Below are 18,875 nucleotides of genomic sequence, written 5' to 3'. Positions count from 1 at the left end.
ATGGGTGCTAACGACAACAAGTGATAAAAGCAACGCGTAAAGCGTCCAGGAACGAAGATATGTGCACACCTATTTGCAATAGGCGTGAGGATATTCAGTTACTTGTGAGATCTGAATAGCACATTAGACCTATGGATATAGAAAATGCCGTCAGCCATTTCAGTTGAATTTCCATCCAGGTTTGTTTGACGAAAACTCTCCAATAACTCAGGAACGCTTAATCAATTTGCTATGCATGGCAGCCACGTAAAAGAGACGATAAATATCTAAAAGGACAAAGGCAGATCAAATTGTAAAAGTTGCACAGGCAGTTAAAAATCCCATAAGGGCCCTCTTACTGAAAATACCAGCCGTAGAGTAACAGAACTTAGAGAAAACTATCCTTGCGTCACATAGGAATGTCTTATTTTGATTAAAAAGGACGCGTTTGAAATGTCTCCAACAGAATTTAATAAAAAACAAAAGCTGTCAACTGGCCCTCAGGAGGAGGCAGAAGAATATGCTCCGAATAGTTAATTCATTTGTTAGCTGAAGACGACGGGTAATGGGTGCTAGTGGATAGATAGTACCACACTTGACTTACGTTGCGTTGGGATAGTCCTTGAAATATGTGTCGGTAGTTTTGTGAGTGCTTCGTTGTAATAAAGGACGGAATGGAAAACGTATCAAGTGATTTTCTCGTATTTCTACAGAATCTCAGCGAACGTAATTTAGCGAAAATAACAAGAAAATGAATATGGGCTGTAGTTAAGTCTGTAGTACTTAGTGACTGATGGATATATTTACGAAGAAAGTGCAGTTAGAAGTTAGTATAGTATTCAGTATACCGTCTGGCAGATATATTTACGAAGTGCAGTGAAAAAGAAAAAAAAAATATTAACGTTTCTACTGACTGGTATATGTACGGAAAAAGTGTTGTTCAAATGAAAAATATTCAAGACTGAAATATATTTGCGAAGAGAATGTAGTTAACTTGAAAAAATATCAACATTTCGACTGACAGATATATTTACAAAGAGAGTGCTGTTAAAATGAAGTATATTCAACATATCGTCTGACAGATATTTTTAAGAAGATAGTGCAGTTAACATGAAATATATTTACGAGGAAAGTGTAGTTAAAATGAAATATATTTAAAATGTTTTCGACTGACAGATCTATTTACGAAGAGAGTGCAGTTGAAATGAAGTAGTACAATAAACATATCGCTTAGCAGATAATTCTAAGAAACTATTAATTCGTTTTGAAAACTTTGAATTGTAAAAGTAAAACGTAAAAGGATTCTTTATTCCCTAATAAACTATTTAACGACGTAGAATAATGACTATTCATTTTAAAAATACACATTTGAGATAGGTTTGAAAACTATGGCGTTTTGAACTGTACCTAGGTCTAAATGGATAAAACTCTAGTGTTATTGATAAGGGGAAAACAGTGATTATTATTTTTGCTTGTTGCACATTGTTTTTGCAACGTGTTTTAGATACTGGATCATATATAGACAAAGTATGACTTGGAAAATGAAACTTCTTTGTGAAGTTTATGTTGCTTCGTTCTGTTAGACCCATGCCTAATTAAGAGCATAATTTCAGAAGCTGAGATAGAGTCTTCTTCTTGACGCATCTTTCACAAGAGAGACTCTAAACAGAAATAAAAGTCCCCATGTACAGTCAACATGTTCAAGCGAGCCCGGGGGGAGAGTATCTCCCTGGCTGGACCCCCATGAAAACTCTGGATGGCACGACTGACACCAGATATGCTGAGCAGAGCTCCACGGTAATCCAACCACCACAGGAGAGGCGCAGGAAACACAGCGTCTACAGCAACCCCTATCCTGGGCAGATTGACAAAGACCTCGCGATGAAACATGTTCTAGCGAGTGACGTCATGGAGAGGAAGCCCGCCCCACCAGGGACCAAATCCACCATAAACGGCATCCTACTGCATCCTGGTCTGCTGGCCAAACACGGCCTAGAAGACGATATTGCGGAGCGAGAGAGCGTTGCCTCGGACACAAGAACGAAGAAGAACAGCCTTCTGAGTGTGTCATCAGATTCGAGGTCCAAACGGAGTAGCATTCTGAGTGTTTCGTCAGAGCCGAGGTGTAAGAAACTTAGCACGGTCAGCATGCCCCCAGAGCTGAGGCGTAAGAAAAGCAGCATCATCAATGTGCCCATGGAGACAAGGTTTAAGAAAAACAGTGTTGTCAGTTTCTGTGGCCTGTTACCTAAAGACGATGAAGAGGAGGTTATTTTGGAGCAAGAATACAAACAGTCTGATCAGAGTTCCAAAAGTAGTGTTGTCAGCTATGCAGGTGATGCGGCCGAGAGAGATAGCAGCTTGTCAGATAAAAGGTTCAGAAAACGTAGTCGAGTGAGCTTGTCTAATTTGTATGAGGAATTCACAGAAAAGGAAAATATTCGATCAGGGCAGCAGTCCAAGAGAAGTAGCGTCAGTAGTCTTTCTGGTCTGTCGGCTAAAGAGGCCTTGGAAAATGACCTTTTTGATGACAGCACGTCATTCCCGCACGTTCATGAAAGGAACGGTTTTGTTCACTCTGTTGATACATTTACTGGTCCTCTTTACTCTCCTGGCCTACCACGCAAAGTTGATGTTGAACATGGCATCATGGTGAAGGACAGAACATCTGAAAAGCGGTTGAAAAAGCACAGTACTGTTAGTTTTTCCGATCTACCAGTCACTTACTCCATAGAAAATGACACGGCGGAGGATACAGAAGACACATCACCAAAGATAAGGAGAAAGAAACATAGCACAGTGAGCTTTTCAGGCATACCACCAGACGACAATGCAGGTGAGACTGCAACAGAGAAAAATGGCGACTTGCCAGAACAGAGGACTAGAAAGATCAGCACAGTTAGCTTCTCTGGATTGTCAGAAAAAGATTTGGAAAGTGATGAGCTTGACGAGGAAGATGCGGAGAACAGGAAGAACGCCTCCCCTAGGCCGAGGAAAAGGAGACTTAGCCCCAACAGCAACTACTCAGGTCTGCTCTCCAGAGAAGCAAGTGTCCAGTCACTGGTAAGTTTAGAGCAATCCAGGGTTGACTGCAGGCTTGGTCTGTGTTAGCACCCTACCAAACTTACTGAACATAAGTTGCTACCAGGTTTTACAAGGTTAGGATTGTTTTAAATTGAGGAAAATAAACAGAGAATTTTCAGTCTTTTCATATCGCTTAATTACCTTACCTTTTATATTTCTTCCAGGATACGCCTAAATATAGAACGGCAGTCAGAGCTATCACTCTTGTCTTGGTAAGCATTGGTCCTCAGAACATTGTCCCCCATTCAATGAATGATTGAGTTTAGAATAACATAAAATGATTAAGAACTGGTGGAGTAGATGAATCTATGTTGATTTGAGAGTTTAAAGGGCTTTGTGTAAATATATATACATATTTTATGTCTCCACTTGAACTTACAAATTCATAAATGAACAGAATATATGCGCACGCATTAATGTGCTGACAGGCCCACGTGCGTGCGTGCATGTGCTCATGTCATACTCTCCCTGCATAAATCCACGTCCCCTTTTAGCTTGGCAGCTTCATGATCGGCCTTTGCAGCCTCGGGTTCTACTCCCTCGTCGAGGCCAGAAGGAAAAGTACGAAGGGGGCCGAAGAACCCAACAGAATCAACAGGATACCACAGCTGTCGTTAAACCCGAGCGTCAATTGGAGGAGTGCTGCTACTGCAGAAAACTGCCACACCGATCCGCTGAACACCTGTCCTGAGTGTGAGTTGGTTACCTTAAAGGCCTCCTAAGTGTGTTTGTCCATGCTGCAATAAAGCATAACATAAATGTGTGTTGGCAATTTGTCGTGTACTTATCACAAACAGGTTGAGTACGTGTCATTAGCCACAGTGCAAGCTTATCACCTTCATAAGATATACAGGTTGAATACATGCCAAAGCTTATCTCATGCATATCACAAATAGGTTAAATACATGTCATAAACAGTGATGGAAACTTATCACATACATATCACAGACAAGTAGATTACATGTCATCAACACACAACAGAAACTATCAACATACAAATCACAAACAGGTTTCTTAGATGCCATAAACACATGTTGGAAACTTATTGCATACAAATCACAGACAGGTTGTATATATGTCATGAACACACATTGCAAACTTATTTTATACATTCCACAGATGAGTTGGACTCAAGTCAGTGACTTAGTGGCAGTCCTAACCAGTCCCTCATATAATTATCTGGCCTTTGTGCTCGCCTACCGATTTGATGGTCGCGAGTTCGATTCCCTGCTCTGCCAACGTGGAATCAGAGGAATTTGTTTCTGGTGATTAGACATTCATTTCTCGATATAATGTGGTTCGGATCCCACAATAAGCTGTAGGTCCCGTTGCTAGGTAGCCAATTGGTTCCTAGCCACGGAGAATTATTCTAATCCTTCTGGCCAGCCATAGGAGAGCCATTGATTAAACAACTCAGTGGTTTGGTTAAACTAAGATATACTTAACCTAACAGTCACTGACTTGATTTCAACCAGTTTATGCCAGAGTTGGTGATTTAAAAAAAAAAAAAATCTAAAATCAGTGATTTATTTGATTTTTATTTATTTGATTTTTAAAAATTTATTTGGTTTTTTATTTGTTAGATGGTTTTTTCAATCCTCAAAATCTATTTCATGGCAGAATTACTTTAGATTTATCTTTTAGGTTTCCAGTTCTGTCCTAAAATACTTACTTGCAATTTCTTTATATATCAAAATAAATAGATGCAGCACAAGTTATGTTTAAGTTTTTAATTAACCTCCAAGCCATATTTTTCAAAGTGTTTGCTTTCAAATAAAAAAAAAATTAAAATTAAAAATAATGTTAAAAATCATGATTTTTTAAAATGAAAAAAATCAATGATTTAATAACTTGATTTTAAATCAGTTTGATTTAATCATCGCCAACCCTGGTTTATGCTATGTATATGATAAGTTGCAAACATTTGTTTGCGGCATCGTTCATTTTATAGACTGACAGTAACCAGTTTCTAAGTATTTTTTTCCACCGCTCTTCAAAAGAAGACCTCTTGATTTATCTCTCTACTTTTCTGCAACGCTTAGAATTTTCAGTAGGTGTTCGTGGCTTAGTTAACATGCAGGATGATGACTTATCCCATAAGACTGGTTGGAGGCAACTTGTGAAGGGCCCTTCGCTTTCACTTAACTGGTTAAAGTGAGATTTAAGAGTTCTTCCCTCTTAAGTAGACTAGTCCACAGAAACGGAATTTTGATAAAAACATTGAATCGGTTTTGAGATTTTAAAACTGGGTAATTAAAAGTTCTTTGGGTTCCTCAACGCAAGTTATTATTATTATTATTGATTATTAGTATAATTATTTTATTATTATTTATTTATTATTCATTATTATTTATTATTCATTATTATTCTTATTATTATTATTATGTATTTATACTATCTGAGTGTATTTTTAAACAATAAGGGTCAAAAAGGCATTAGAAATAGGAGCCTCGACCGTTATTTTGATATAATTCTTTATAATACTTACTCTTGCCTTGTTTCAGAATACAGTTTTGCTCACATACATAACTCTCATTTTTCAATGCATTTTCCTATTACGGTATAATAATTCATTATTGGTAATGTAGCTGTTTGTTCGTCAAGGTATTATCATCAGTATCACTAAGTTTCATGTACTGTCCCCCATAGGAAGGTAGAGCCATCAGTCCACCTCACGCGGTGCACCGTAGGCATTAGTTCAGGTTCATTCCATCGTCTTGCAACCCGAGGTTCATTCCAGCGTCTTGTCCTTAGGCCCATATCCTGCAACCCGTTTCATTCCATCTTCCTAAATTTGATACTCCATCCTTCTGCGCTGTCCTTGGAACCATAAGATGCAATTTTGATTTCCTCTGCTCATTCCAGACTTCGAGGAGCCGCCCTTGGTGGTCATAGCACTGGATGGGCTGCGCCCCGACATGCTGAACGCCCAGGAGACTCCTGCGCTCTCGTTCCTGCGCAAATGCGGCGTCTCCGCTCGAAGCCTTGTGCCGGCTTATCCTGCGCAGACTTTGCCGAACCTATTCTCCATTGCCACGGTAACTTTCGTGAATAGGAGAGAAAGAGAGAGAAAGAGCATTTTCTAATTAGGGTATAAATGAACCTTGTATATTCTTCAAATGCAATGAACACTGCGTATATTTTACATTTTTTCCTCAAAGATAGAATACCCAAGGCTTACAAAACACATCCAAACAATAAATTTGATGGTGATGGAAATCTATAAACAAACCAGCTGCACTTGGTGATACGATAAGTAGACCCATTAGTGAAATTTGTTTCTGCCCCCTCTTGTTATATCCACGATTTTGCTTTAAAAAGTAATTGCACATTGTTGTTCTTAACTTCCAATGGCTCTTGCCAAAGTCTTCAGAGTGTCTTTGTGATGTGATCTTTAGTAGGTAACCTGCTTTCATTATCTACAAGCTCTTGGTCTTCTCCACAGTCCGGTGTTGAAATAAATCTGATTACCATGCATTGCAGGGATTGTATCCAGAGTTCCATGGAATTATAGACAACTTCATGTACGACTCCATTCGTAACGAGAGCCTTGGTGTCACAGAATTAGGACGAGAGATTCCACAGTGGTTGGGCAGCCACCTGGGCGGCGAACCTATCTGGAGCACAGCTATGGGGCAGGTGAGTCCGTTCTCTCAACAAGTATCGGACAGGTATACTATGCGTTCCTGTACTGTCGATTCTGATTTCTCTTCTTATAGTTTTGATGAAAGACCTCAACACCTGCAGTCTTTTTTTCTAATGTGATCAGTACTTCACTCATTGTTCTGCAGTGATCTGTCTAAGCTTTTGCAGGCAGCCCTCTGTCGCCTGCTAAAACAATTCATGCCAGCATCAGTGTGATGTCATGGCAGAATTCAAAGTAGAGTAAAGCAAGCAGGTAATGTGGCTCATTACAGACAAAATGACAGTTCATTCTATATTGGAAACTGAGTCTGTAACTGGTATTGTTAGGTTCTAAACTCTAGTCCAGTAGCTTAAGCGAAAGTGGTATTATTTGAAAATTAGTGACGCTTTGAAGTAGAACTAGAAATGGCGTCTTGCATAAAAACTTCAATGTAATGTTTATTCTATTTTCCTTGTGGGTTGTGTTTTCGTAACTCGACATCATCAATTCCAGCATGAGTGTTCCCAAAGTCTGTATTAACTTCATTTCAAACTAGCTATGATATCACACATGATATCCTGTTTATGGGTTGCCAAATGATGCTGTCAAAATGTCAAGAACACATTTCAATTATGCAACAGTGGAATGTCATTCATGAGCTGAACTTCAAGGCAAAATCCATATTACAGAATTTTTAGATAGACTTTCCACAACATACGGTATTGTGCAGACAAGATAAATTCTATGGCAACGTGCACTCCAGCTGTGTCATTTACAAAATATTATTTGGCTCCATCTCCTCAGTTAAAGAAATTTTTGTGTTCACAGCACAAATAATAGGCTTGATTCTTACTATTCTGCAAATGTAATATACGACCAACCTGGAAATTTGAACCTTTTCAACTGATTTCACTTGGAAAACCCAGTACAGAAGTTGTGAGAGAATGGTAGGTAGAGTTTAAGACTGAGATGAGTCACCATGAAATGATGTGAATAAAGCTTCAAGCTAAATCTACTCATAGTTCGAAATAACTCACGAAGTTAACTGGGACAAGGTCTATCATTCATCCATCTTTTCCCCAGGGGAAGAAATCAGCTGTTAATTACTGGATTGGAGAAGAGGTCTACAGTGACAGAGAGCAGCCAACTTACGAGTTCCCTTTTAGGGCCAACAAACCTCTGAGTGTGAGGACCAGGCAGGTATGGCTAGTGGACTTGTTACCTTTGGAAACTGACACAGATGCACATGGTGACTCTGAACACTGATAATTAGGACAAAAGACAGAAATTCATCGGCTAGGCTATTTTGGTCATTTTTGAATTTAAGGGTGCATCCGCACCACAGTAAAAACAGCGTGAGTTTGTTTCTTCATAGGCCTTCTTAGTGTGGGTCCACATTACAGACAAACCTGTCATAAACATGTTAGCAACTAAATATTTTTTGCAAAAAACAGGGTTTACAAAATATGTATATTTCCTGATTCTGAGTCACCTGACATATGCATGCGACTCTAATACTGACATATATATTCATGAAAGTCATTATCATTCATGATTCCAGATTGTGGACTGGTTAACTTTGCCTCCTCAGGAGGTTCCATACTTGACCATGGTCTACTATGAGCAGCCTATGGCTTCCATAGCTAAGTTTGGTCTGAATTCCCAAGAGGTAAGGCAGAGAAATTGTTATACATATACAACGGAATTTGCTGCACATATCAAAATGTTTTGAAATGAAAATAATTTGCCTTTACTAAAGTTAAATGTGATAGGATATGATATTCATTTAGCAATAATAAAGTCTGCATGCTGTAAATTCTTTATCATGTGCAAAGTATGTAAAATGAGGTAAACATTCTTTCAATTTTTAAGTATAAAAACTGGAAGGGGTGACTCCACAAAACACTAAACCTGCATCAATAGCCTGTTACATCCTTCAGCTACCTTGTCTGCCTGTCCATCCCTCATAGGAAATCGTACCTTCCAGGCAAAGGACGCAATCAAGGAAGTTGACAAACAGATCGACAACCTGATGTACGAGCTCCAAGCCCAAGGCTTACTTCACTGTGTGAACTTCCTGATCGTATCTGACCATGGGGTGGCTGAAGACGACTGCAGTTACTTGTATTTCGTAGAGACACTTCTGACAGACAGCGTGTCGCAGCGAGTTTCTCTTGAACTGGGAGGACGATACAGACTCGAAGAACGAGAAGGTGAGGATTTGGTGTATGGTAAATGTTCCAAGATGAATCACAATCACCAACACACATGTACATGTATGTATAAATATTAGCATATCCTACAATAAATACAAGTTTAAGGGAGGGCTAAAATTGGGGCTGCAAATGTAATTAAGACTAGTGAGTTCGGCAATAAGGAGGTCAAAGGTTTATATAGAGAGAAAGTATATGAGGATTTGCACAGTGAGGTCCTTGGGTCATCAGACCGTGTGTATGGCTTTAGGAGGTTATGAAGAGGGAATAAAAAAACAAAGGCTGCAAGAAGACGTAAATACAGATTAAAAATCTATTTCCATAACACTGACCTGACTTGGCCATCATCTAATAATGTTTTAAACTCTGGACCATTTTGAAAGCTTGGACATTGTTTGCAAGTATCTTTGAACAACAAAAACAAGTAGAACTTCAGTATGTATAAAAGATTCATCAAGAATCTGGCCTGGGGAACTAATTTCTACCTACTCTCTTCTTCCTTATTCAAATTAGGTTCTGCACAAGACACTCCTCAGTCAGCACAGTGTAAGAGTCCCTGGGTCAATGCTCCCTCTAAGCCCTCTAAGGATCTACTGCCTGTAAGGTGAGGATTTGCTCCAACATCCTCATTGGATTAGTGGATTAGTGGCTAGAATACAGACTCAGTTGGTATATTGGTCAATATTTACAATAGTTCCAGGATCTGCAGAATGCCTTCTTCAGCAGAGCTGCACTGAGAGGCGGTACTTCCTAGTAAGAACTGTGTTCAGTGTCCGTATCGCCTTGACAGGATTGATTCTGTTATTTATTTCCTACTGAGAAAGATCCTTTTTCTATCTTTTTTATATTTTAGTATCTCAGTCACCTTCTACAGCTTTATCTCATTGTTTGTACTTCGTCTGTCATCAGTAATTCCTTAGACCCATATCTAAGGACGCTCAAGTTACTATACTCCAACAGTCCAACGTCTAATAAACTTTTTAGTAAGATGAAATTTTCGAGAACAAAATTCTTACTTGAATCACGCAGAAAACATACCAGATTCGCATTTTTGTTGACTGCTAGTCCTATAAAGGAACTTCTAGAACTTTATCAAGCGTTACTTATCATTTCTAGACCTAGTCTAGAACTTACAGACAATGTTCTCTTACCCAAGGTACCACTTCGCTGAAGACAAGAGAGTCGAAGAAACCCTCTTTAGCCCAAAGGCAGGAACAAGAGCTGTCACACAGGACGGAAGCAATTGCAATTATGACAACAGCTACGATAATGTCAATCCCGATATGCAGGTATGTGTTCAGTCAAGCTTTCTCTCTCTCTCTCTCTCTCTCTCTTGTTCAGTCTTATCACCAGAGCTTGCCATTCATTGGTTAAGGGGCAAGTGTCAGAGACTGAATTATTGCTTGAATTTCGCCTGATATTTAAATTAAGATGGCATACTACAGTGCTTCCATTGGTAATTGTGAAGTTTCAATTAGCCAAGTTAGGCCTAATTGCTTATTTCTGGCTTCAATTCAGCTAATGGAATTGAGTCAAAACTCTGAAACGTACTTTTGAGAATTATTTCAACGTGGTTATATTCTTATATTAGTAAAATACAATAAACAAATCGTTTCTTCAATACTAAAACACCTCAGAAGTTTGCTAGCAATTATAGGCCTATAGACTGGGCTTAAAGATTTGACCTTTGGGGAAAGTGATAACTTTTTCATTTATCTATTTTTAGAATAGCATAAAAGGCTAAGTCAATTCTTTCCTTCTTCTAGGCAATCTTCATAGGATTCGGTCCTGACCTCAGAATGAACTACACAACTCCCAGTTTCGGCAATGTAGAACTGTACAACTTGATGTGCAAGCTGCTAAGGATTGAACCGGCCCCGAATAATGGTAGACTACTTCAGAGATGAACTGCTCTGTCATATTCTAATTGATTATATAAATCCTTTTTCTATCTAGATTTACTACATTTTAACAACTAGGCCTATGCAGGTTATATTCTCCTAACATATCTGAGCCAGGCGTAGGATCTCTTGATACGAACAAAAGAACAGCATTGTTAGTAATGTTTCTCAACAACGCAGCATAGGAAGAGAGCATTCTCTACCAGAGTCTAGACTCTAGACTGATCAACATAGAAAAAAAAGGACTCCTGATATATGATTTGAATCCTTATCTTCTTTCCTTTTCCTGCAGGAACAGAGGGAAGCCTGGAACATATGCTGTGTCAGCCCTCGACGACCGTCTCAACGAACGACATCAAGAACATACTGAAGGAGGAGACCCACCCCCCACCAAAGAAAACCCCAAGGAACAAGGAGTACAAAGATGGCGTTCTCTACGACTCCCAAATCGAGCCAGCTTGCGTGTGTGATGCCAGGGACCCGGAGGAGATGGGTGAGGTCAGTGGTAATTGTAACGGTCTTAAAATGATAACTTCTATTTTTCCTTATGGTCCCGTTATATTAACTGAATAAACAGTTAATTTCGTCATGTTATGTGTATTTAAAGAACGCAAAATTAGTGTTAAGCAATGATACTAAAAATTCTATCATTTAAGTGTCATCGACTCTCGTATTTCCTTGTATCATGAAGTACAGTCATTCTAATGTCTTGACTTGTGTTACTTCCAAAATCTATAGATATCCTTCCATTTTATTCTACTATAATTACTATTTCATTGATCTAATCTTGCAGTTTTCGTCAACGGCTTCCCCAGTCACTACCAGCACAACTGAGGTTTCCGAAATCCTTCCTAGCCATAGGCCTATGTTGCATCCCACTGAACTGTACGCCAACGATACAGAATACAACAACGTTAATAATGACAGCTTTAGCTCTGTTGTCACTACAACCACAGTGCCCACGACTACAACAACAGCAACTACTTTTACAACCACGCCACAACCGCTTCCACCCACGACTACTTTGAGCTTGCAGGAAGTGCAGGCTCATCTGTCCTTGCTACTCAACGAACACGCGCCTTGGGGAACTCCGGGATACACTTCTTTGGAGGGCAACAGTGGGAAAGTACAGGTCCTTCTCCACTCTAATTACGTCATAGGTAAAGGTTCCTTAATTTGAATCTTATTGGGCGTAAATGCTGTTGGGTTTTGTGTTGTGTGCTCGGTTTACCAGACAGCGAGGGATGAAAGTGTGAATTGTTGTATTTATAATATTCTCAGCATACTGTTGTGGTCTTTGCGTATTGTGTACTTACACGGAATATGTGATAATGGTAGTTTTCCATTACAAAAAGGGAGAAATTAAGGGTTACTCCATTAGTGAACAGAAAAATTCTTTTAAATTTAAGCAAGATGAATATAGCCTACTGGCTCTGATATGAATCCTATGTAAAGTTGAAGTTTTCTTTTTTCAGATTTAGGCCTATTGGTCACAGATAATTCTGTATGTCAGTTACCGCCATATATATATATATATATATATATATATATATATATATATACGTATATATATATATATATATATATATATATATGATATATATATATATATAACTACCGTTATCACATGGAAATGCAGTAATGGTCTTGTGACATATTTATATATATATATATATATATATATATATATATATATATATATATATATATATATTATATATATAATATATATATATATGTATATATATATATATATATATATATATATATATATATATATATATTATATATATATATATATCAGTCACAAGACCATTACTGCATTTTCATGGCAGAAACTGACATACAGAAGTATTGGTGGCCTACAGGCCTAAGATTACTTTACACAGGACTCGTAAAACTTATATTTTCTCGACTTGTGAATTTCAGGTCTTCACGAAGCGATTAACCTGGGTCTTTGGGTAAGCTTTACCTTCGATATCGAGACCATCGCACTCGTCCAGATAGACAGACTCAAAATACTCGAGGAAGAGGAAGACCAACAGGTGAGATTAGTCTAACACAGTTGCTCCTCTCACAAACAAAAGCTCTCTGCTCTTGCAGGGAACGTTGACTAGGAACTGAGTGGGTTAGGCCTATAGAGTTCTTTGTTAATGATTTGGTCTGAAATTGTACTTTACAATGATCTCGTAACACTCTGGTGTTCTCCTCAAGATTCAGGCTGAAATGGCACCTTAACATGGTTTTGTAAAAGCTCTGCTATAGCAGGAGACGCCGACTGGGCCATTTGAGTGGATTATGCCTATACTGTTCTTTTTTTTTTTTTTTTTAGCGATTTTGGTTGAAATGGTACCTTAAAATCGTCTTACTCATGGTCTATTTTTTATTTAGCCAATGTATTTTAGTTTTTAAACGCACATAAAGGTGAATTCATGTTATAATTATTATATTTATTCATAAAATTTCATAATTCTATTTCTCGGTATTTTTATTACACATGGTACATCAAACATGTGGTTAGCGTGATAGTTCATTGCCCTTTCGATGTTTACCATAATTAGTGATACAAATATCCATTTATGTATTTATAAACGATAATATTGCTTTTGTATAAGCTACCAGTTATTATTGAAACGCACGTTAACTTCTTTGATTACATACCATATGTTTCCAATGTTTTCAAAGTCCTATTTTACGTTTATTTGCTTGATTTCCTCTCATGCGTTTTAGTCATCTTGATATATCTTCTCAATATAGCCAAAAATGTGTCATTTACACCTTCTTCTCATCCCTTTTTCTTGTAGACTTACAGCCAGTGCTATTCTACTTACAAAAGCATACATGCTTTCATGAATCTTTGTAACTTCTCCCAATTATCATCTCCTGATAATTTGAATTCATTTTTCTCATAAAATGTTGTGTTACACAGTACACTCGGCCTATTCTCTGTGACTTAGCTTTGGCTAGCAATAATTCCTTAGCTAATGGAAGACTGAACTACTGTTTTGTATCTTTTTTTTATTATTATTTTTTCCTTAGGGGTCTCAAATAGACCCTCGCCCTCCACCCTGCTGGAGAGCTGACCCTCGGCTCAGTCGCTCCCTGGAAGATCAGTGTCACAGGATGTTAACTACAGATCTCTACCAGAGGAAGAATATCTCGCTCATACAGCTCTTCCCTGAAGGTGAGTCGGCCATATTAGGATGCCAAGAGAGATCGCCAGAAACTTATGATAGTACAGGCAGTCCCCAGGTTACGACGGGGGTTCCGTTCTTGAGACGCGTCGTAAGCCGAAAATCGTCGTAAGACGGAACATTGTAAACAATCCTAAGCAAACCTTACTTTTAATGCTTTGGGTGCTGTCGGGAATTTTCTCGACTTTTATTATATGATTCGTGCCCGGATGTTCTGGGCAGATGACAAGGCCTCGAAGAGGCGCGCACTCTAAAACTCTTAGGGTGAGATACAATAAAATTTGGTCAACATAACAGTTTTATTACGAAAAATAAACATTTAATACATTAACAGAACACAGAAACTAAAGTTCCTAGCAGAATTCCACAGTACACGCAGTTTCGTACTGTTTTTTACCAATTTCTAATACAAATACTTGAAAATTCTCATGGCCTTTGTATGTTGCAGCACATAGGATCTTTGATGTCACGTGCTTGTAAAGCACTAAGTCCACAACTGGACGAAAAATCTGCACAATACGAGACCCATTGACTCAATGTCACAAACAAATAACTTTCTTGCACTGGCAGCTTTCTTTTGCTGCATAAATAGAGTCCCTCATCGCAGGGATGGCTCATATATACGTGGATAAAGTTAACTTACTGTTAAGACGGAATTCGACCTAGCATGGCGATGGCTGGGAGTCGGAGAATTGAGAGACACAAATTTTTACGGTACTTACACGGATCAGGTTCTGGGCAGGAATGACGCGTCACTTCGCCCTTCTTCAAAGGAAACTTACGCTTTCCCGCGTGAACCACAGAATCCTTGTAATTCAGGCGGGAATCATCGATTATTTCGACATTACGTGTATTACTAAATCTATTCTATTCTTGAATGTGAAATATGACTGTTACGTTATTATTTAAGATCAATGAATTAACTTAAAGTTCTGGCTGAAGGCCGTAATCTGCAAATTCTTTAATGACTATGGAGTCCTTGGCTCCAAATCTATACATAGATAATTTATCTCTTACTAGTGATCAGCGAATTATATTTATTAACGAAAATTCATAACGTCTTCTTTTCTATAAGACGCGCTCCTTCCCCGCCATGCATTTAGGAATTGCGTCATAAACTGTCGTGTATTGGACAGCTTTCTGTTCAATGAATCGCCCGCGAGATCCCTCAGTCTTGGCCCAATTTAACGCAACACTTGTGAAGTTAAATGGCGGGGATTTCGAATGATCAGTTCGAAATTCACGACAGGGGCATTGAAAACTATGTAAACTGCATTCTTATTGCATTTTTCATCAAAAAAACCTTCAAATATTGATTATTTTGCATTTTTGGCGTCATATTTCATCTGCCAGATGAGCGCTGTAGGCGTCGTAACCCTGGAACATGCGTTGTAACTCTGGAAATAATGTCTGATGAATATAATTGAGAAGCGCCTTAACCTTGGAACGTCGTAACCCGAACCCGTCGTAACCCGGGGACTGCCTGTAATATAAATTTTCCACCTTTTGTATCGCAGTAAAGGTTATAATGGTACCACATTGTAATCCACATATAGTATCTGTTGAGCCTGTGCAGCACTTATATTATTGTAATCCATACACTGCACAGGGTTCTTTTCCAGTTTAAGGAGACAGTCCAGACATTATCTTCAGCTCGGTAACTGCATCCTGCTCCCTTTTTATTTTCTGCCAACAGTGAAAGCGTTTTGTGTAAAACAGCGTTGAGGAAACCCCTGAATGACACTGGATGACAACCACCTAGTCTGTAGACTCATACCACTTAGTCTGTAGACTCATACCACCTAGTCTGTAGACTCATACCACCTAGTCTGTAGAATCATTGCACTTAGTCTGTAGACTCATATCTCCTAGTCTGTAGACTCATACCACTTAGTCTGTAGAATCATACCATCTAGTCTGTCAAATTCAAATTCAAATTCAAATTAAAAAAGTTTATTGATATACATCAAATGGAGTGTAGCAGCATGCTGCTATACTCACCTACAAAATTCAAAAGATTCCAGGCAAAAATCATAATAAATACGTAAATAAAAATAAAAACCAGTAATGAAAAGCAAATATTTTACATGAGAAGAATTTCAACCCAATTATAATGCAAATTTTATACAAATCAAATGTTTATATCCTAAAGCAAATTTCCAATAGGCAAAAGCCATACAAAACAAATATAACAAAAGTAAATGTTATATAAAAAGAAAAATTTTAAGAAAAGGTACAAAAAATCAAGTTATACAAAATCCTACTAAAGGACAGGCAAATGGCTCACAATTATTTATTCCAAAATAAATTAGGAAATTTCTTGACAATTTTGGAGCATACATCATTTTTCAGAAAATAACATACTTGATTTGTTACATCATCTATTCTGGGGTTACGAAACTCTGATAATTTATTACATTCCATAACATAATGTTGTAAAGTATGTTTCCGTAACTCACCGCATAATTTACATTTAGAGTTTTCATTATCAATGTATTCCCAAGAATATTTATAACCCAAACGCAACCTCATTATTCAAGTATCTAGTTTAGACAGTGCCCTACCATATACAATATTGTTGTTTTCAGACACAAACAAATAGTGTCTCATACTGACACTACCATAGACTCATACCACTTAGTCTGTAGACTCATATCTCCTAGTCTGTAGACTCATACCACTTAGTCTGTAGACTCATACAACCTAGTCTGTAGAATCATTGCACTTCTGGCCAGAGGTGAGAATTTATGTTGTTTCTCTTGAAAAAGATACCGATGATACAAACTCAAGTGCCTATTGGAAGACATAGAGAAATGTAACACGCTTGTGATTCACAGACATCCCTTTTTGCGCGCTCATTTTAGCAAAAATTCCCATTTCTTCCGTCACCTAAACATCATCACTTTTGCCCTCTCCCGTTTTCCTTCACAGAACTGGAAACGAGAGAAATGAGCGAAGAGGAAGGTCACCTGCTGTCCAACATGTCGCCTGTTCGGGCAGGGTACTTCGAGGCCCGCAGAGCCATGATCAATGCCCTGGAATACTGGGTCACCGAGAGGATGGACCTCAACGTGATTCATGGCCCAGTCTTCAACCACAACTTCGACGGACACCGGGATTCAGTCAGCAGTGTGTTGTAAGTGTTCTGAAGCTCCCAGACTAGTCTGCATGAGTGTGTGTGTGTGTGTGTGAAGTTAACGTTTTCAGTAGAGTGCATGAGAAGTTGGTGTTTTCAACTGAAGTTTCAAAGGTGTTTGAAGGTTATAGGGTAGTACCAAAACACATTACTACTCTTCCAGTATTGAGCAATTCTTTTGGGAATGAGTTTGCTGACCTAACACCCAGTCCTGCAAATGTTCTCTGGGCTTTTCAAGATGCTCACCCACCTACTGACCAGACCGGAGTTGCTAAGGTCTACTAATTGATTTCATGCTCGTATCTTTCTCCCTTCTTGCCAAAGGAATGACTTGAAGCCCTTAGTCCCGAGTGATTACTTCTACATCGTGAGCTCCTGCCGGGGGAAGGAGAAGGTGGCCAGGTGCTCAGGAGACGACCTGGATGTCCTGGCCTTTGTCTTCCCCAATGTTGACCTTGAGGACTATTGTCCTATGGTAAGAAGAAGCTGATTTTCGTGACATTTTCTTTCTTGTTTATAGTTCCAATAAACAACAAAATCCAGGGAGTGAGCAGGACCTTAAGATGAATGAATTAGGGAAGGATTTTGGACCAGTAACCTATTCATATGGAGCGAGCCCACCACAGGGACCACTGACTTGAAATTCAAGCTCGCAAAGAATACAGTGATTATTAGGAAGAAGATTCAAGGCTCCACCTTGATCTTTATTTGAGGACTGTGTCAGAGAATGAAACACTTTAGAAATTGTAATAATAATGATATTAATAATCATGATAATAATGATGATAATGAATAATCCAATATACAAGGAACCACCTAATATTCTGAGGTCAAAGATGAAGGCCATGCGGCTGCAATTTTCTCCGTAAACTCGTGTATCCAGGCTCTCAGCATATGATAACTATTAGTCTTTCAATTCCATTTCCAGAGTGACGCAGAGTACCTCCACTACCACCTCAGTAACGTCAGGGACGTCGAGCAGCTAACGGGCCTCCTCTTCTTCAGGAGCACCTACTGGAACTGGCAGGAGACGCTTATGCTGAAGGCTATGCAGCCCTTCGAAATCTGGCCCTTGTCCGATGATGAGTCGACCGTAAAACGCTAGCGAATCGTGACACTCAAAAAAATCACTATTGATATGGAAGTCTTGATTGATTGATGGGTTTATGAATTCTAGGCTGTCAAGCCTAAGTAAATGGCAAGGTAAAGGGATACAGAAAATATATGAGATGCGGAACAAGGAGCTCCACGTGAAACTAGGAAACTAAGAATAATAGAGAGATTGGACGACAAGCAACCAGGGACCAAAGGGACGCTACAAACACCTTTTAGTAATGCCCACAGTACATCGACTGAGGTGCACTGATGGTATTAACACCCCCTTACAGGGACTGTGGCAGTGATAACAAACTCTATTTTCAAGACGTTTTATCTTTCACAAACTGTTGTCCTACAAAGATGATCAACATATACAATAAACCCCTACATACAGTACACTTACATATACATGATGTTGACATTTATCTGTGGTGTCATTGTATCTTAACATTTTACAAATGACACGACAGGATTGAACTAAGATGTGTATTCCTTATCATGCAGGAGTCAACAAGACAATAGGTTCATAATTCCTATCATTATCAGCATGATTCAAGATGTAGAATTTCGCTTATTATAAAAAAAATTCTTTGAATTGCCCTTCATTTCTGTGAAAAAATGTCACTTTTTACAATTTCTCGTTTA

The 18,875-nt window shown here is 38.6% G+C and overlaps 1 protein-coding gene across 1 annotated transcript; it reads left to right on the top strand.

Moving 5' to 3' along the window:
* Window positions 1–37: 37 nt before the first annotated feature.
* On the top strand, window positions 38–18,844 carry LOC135219977 (uncharacterized). The gene is made up of 18 exons (XM_064257232.1): window positions 38–3,042; window positions 3,228–3,275; window positions 3,558–3,756; window positions 5,929–6,101; window positions 6,547–6,702; window positions 7,772–7,888; window positions 8,250–8,357; window positions 8,676–8,901; window positions 9,415–9,505; window positions 10,058–10,190; window positions 10,668–10,788; window positions 11,095–11,300; window positions 11,596–11,962; window positions 12,732–12,847; window positions 13,842–13,986; window positions 16,928–17,132; window positions 17,457–17,607; window positions 18,061–18,844. Exons 1-18 carry the CDS (start codon window positions 1,663–1,665, stop codon window positions 18,235–18,237), a joined length of 4,119 nt encoding a protein of 1,372 aa, XP_064113302.1. The 5' UTR covers window positions 38–1,662; the 3' UTR covers window positions 18,238–18,844.
* Window positions 18,845–18,875: the final 31 nt, after the last annotated feature.

Source organism: Macrobrachium nipponense, chromosome 1 (assembly GCF_015104395.2).
Source record: "Macrobrachium nipponense isolate FS-2020 chromosome 1, ASM1510439v2, whole genome shotgun sequence".
Taxonomy (NCBI): domain Eukaryota; kingdom Metazoa; phylum Arthropoda; class Malacostraca; order Decapoda; family Palaemonidae; genus Macrobrachium; species Macrobrachium nipponense.
This window is presented reverse-complemented; position numbering and strand designations above follow the sequence as displayed.

What these genes read in the sequence shown, in the direction of transcription:
- LOC135219977 (XM_064257232.1), top strand. Translation starts at nt 1,663, where the DNA reads ATGTACAGTCAACATGTTCAAGCGAGCCCGGGGGGAGAGTATCTCCCT. An exon ending in ACCTATTCTCCATTGCCACG is followed by an intron (nt 6,102 to 6,546) that starts GTAACTTTCGTG and finishes CATGCATTGCAG; the next exon opens with GGATTGTATCCAGAGTTCCA. An exon ending in TGAACCGGCCCCGAATAATG is followed by an intron (nt 10,789 to 11,094) that starts GTAGACTACTTC and finishes CTTTTCCTGCAG; the next exon opens with GAACAGAGGGAAGCCTGGAA.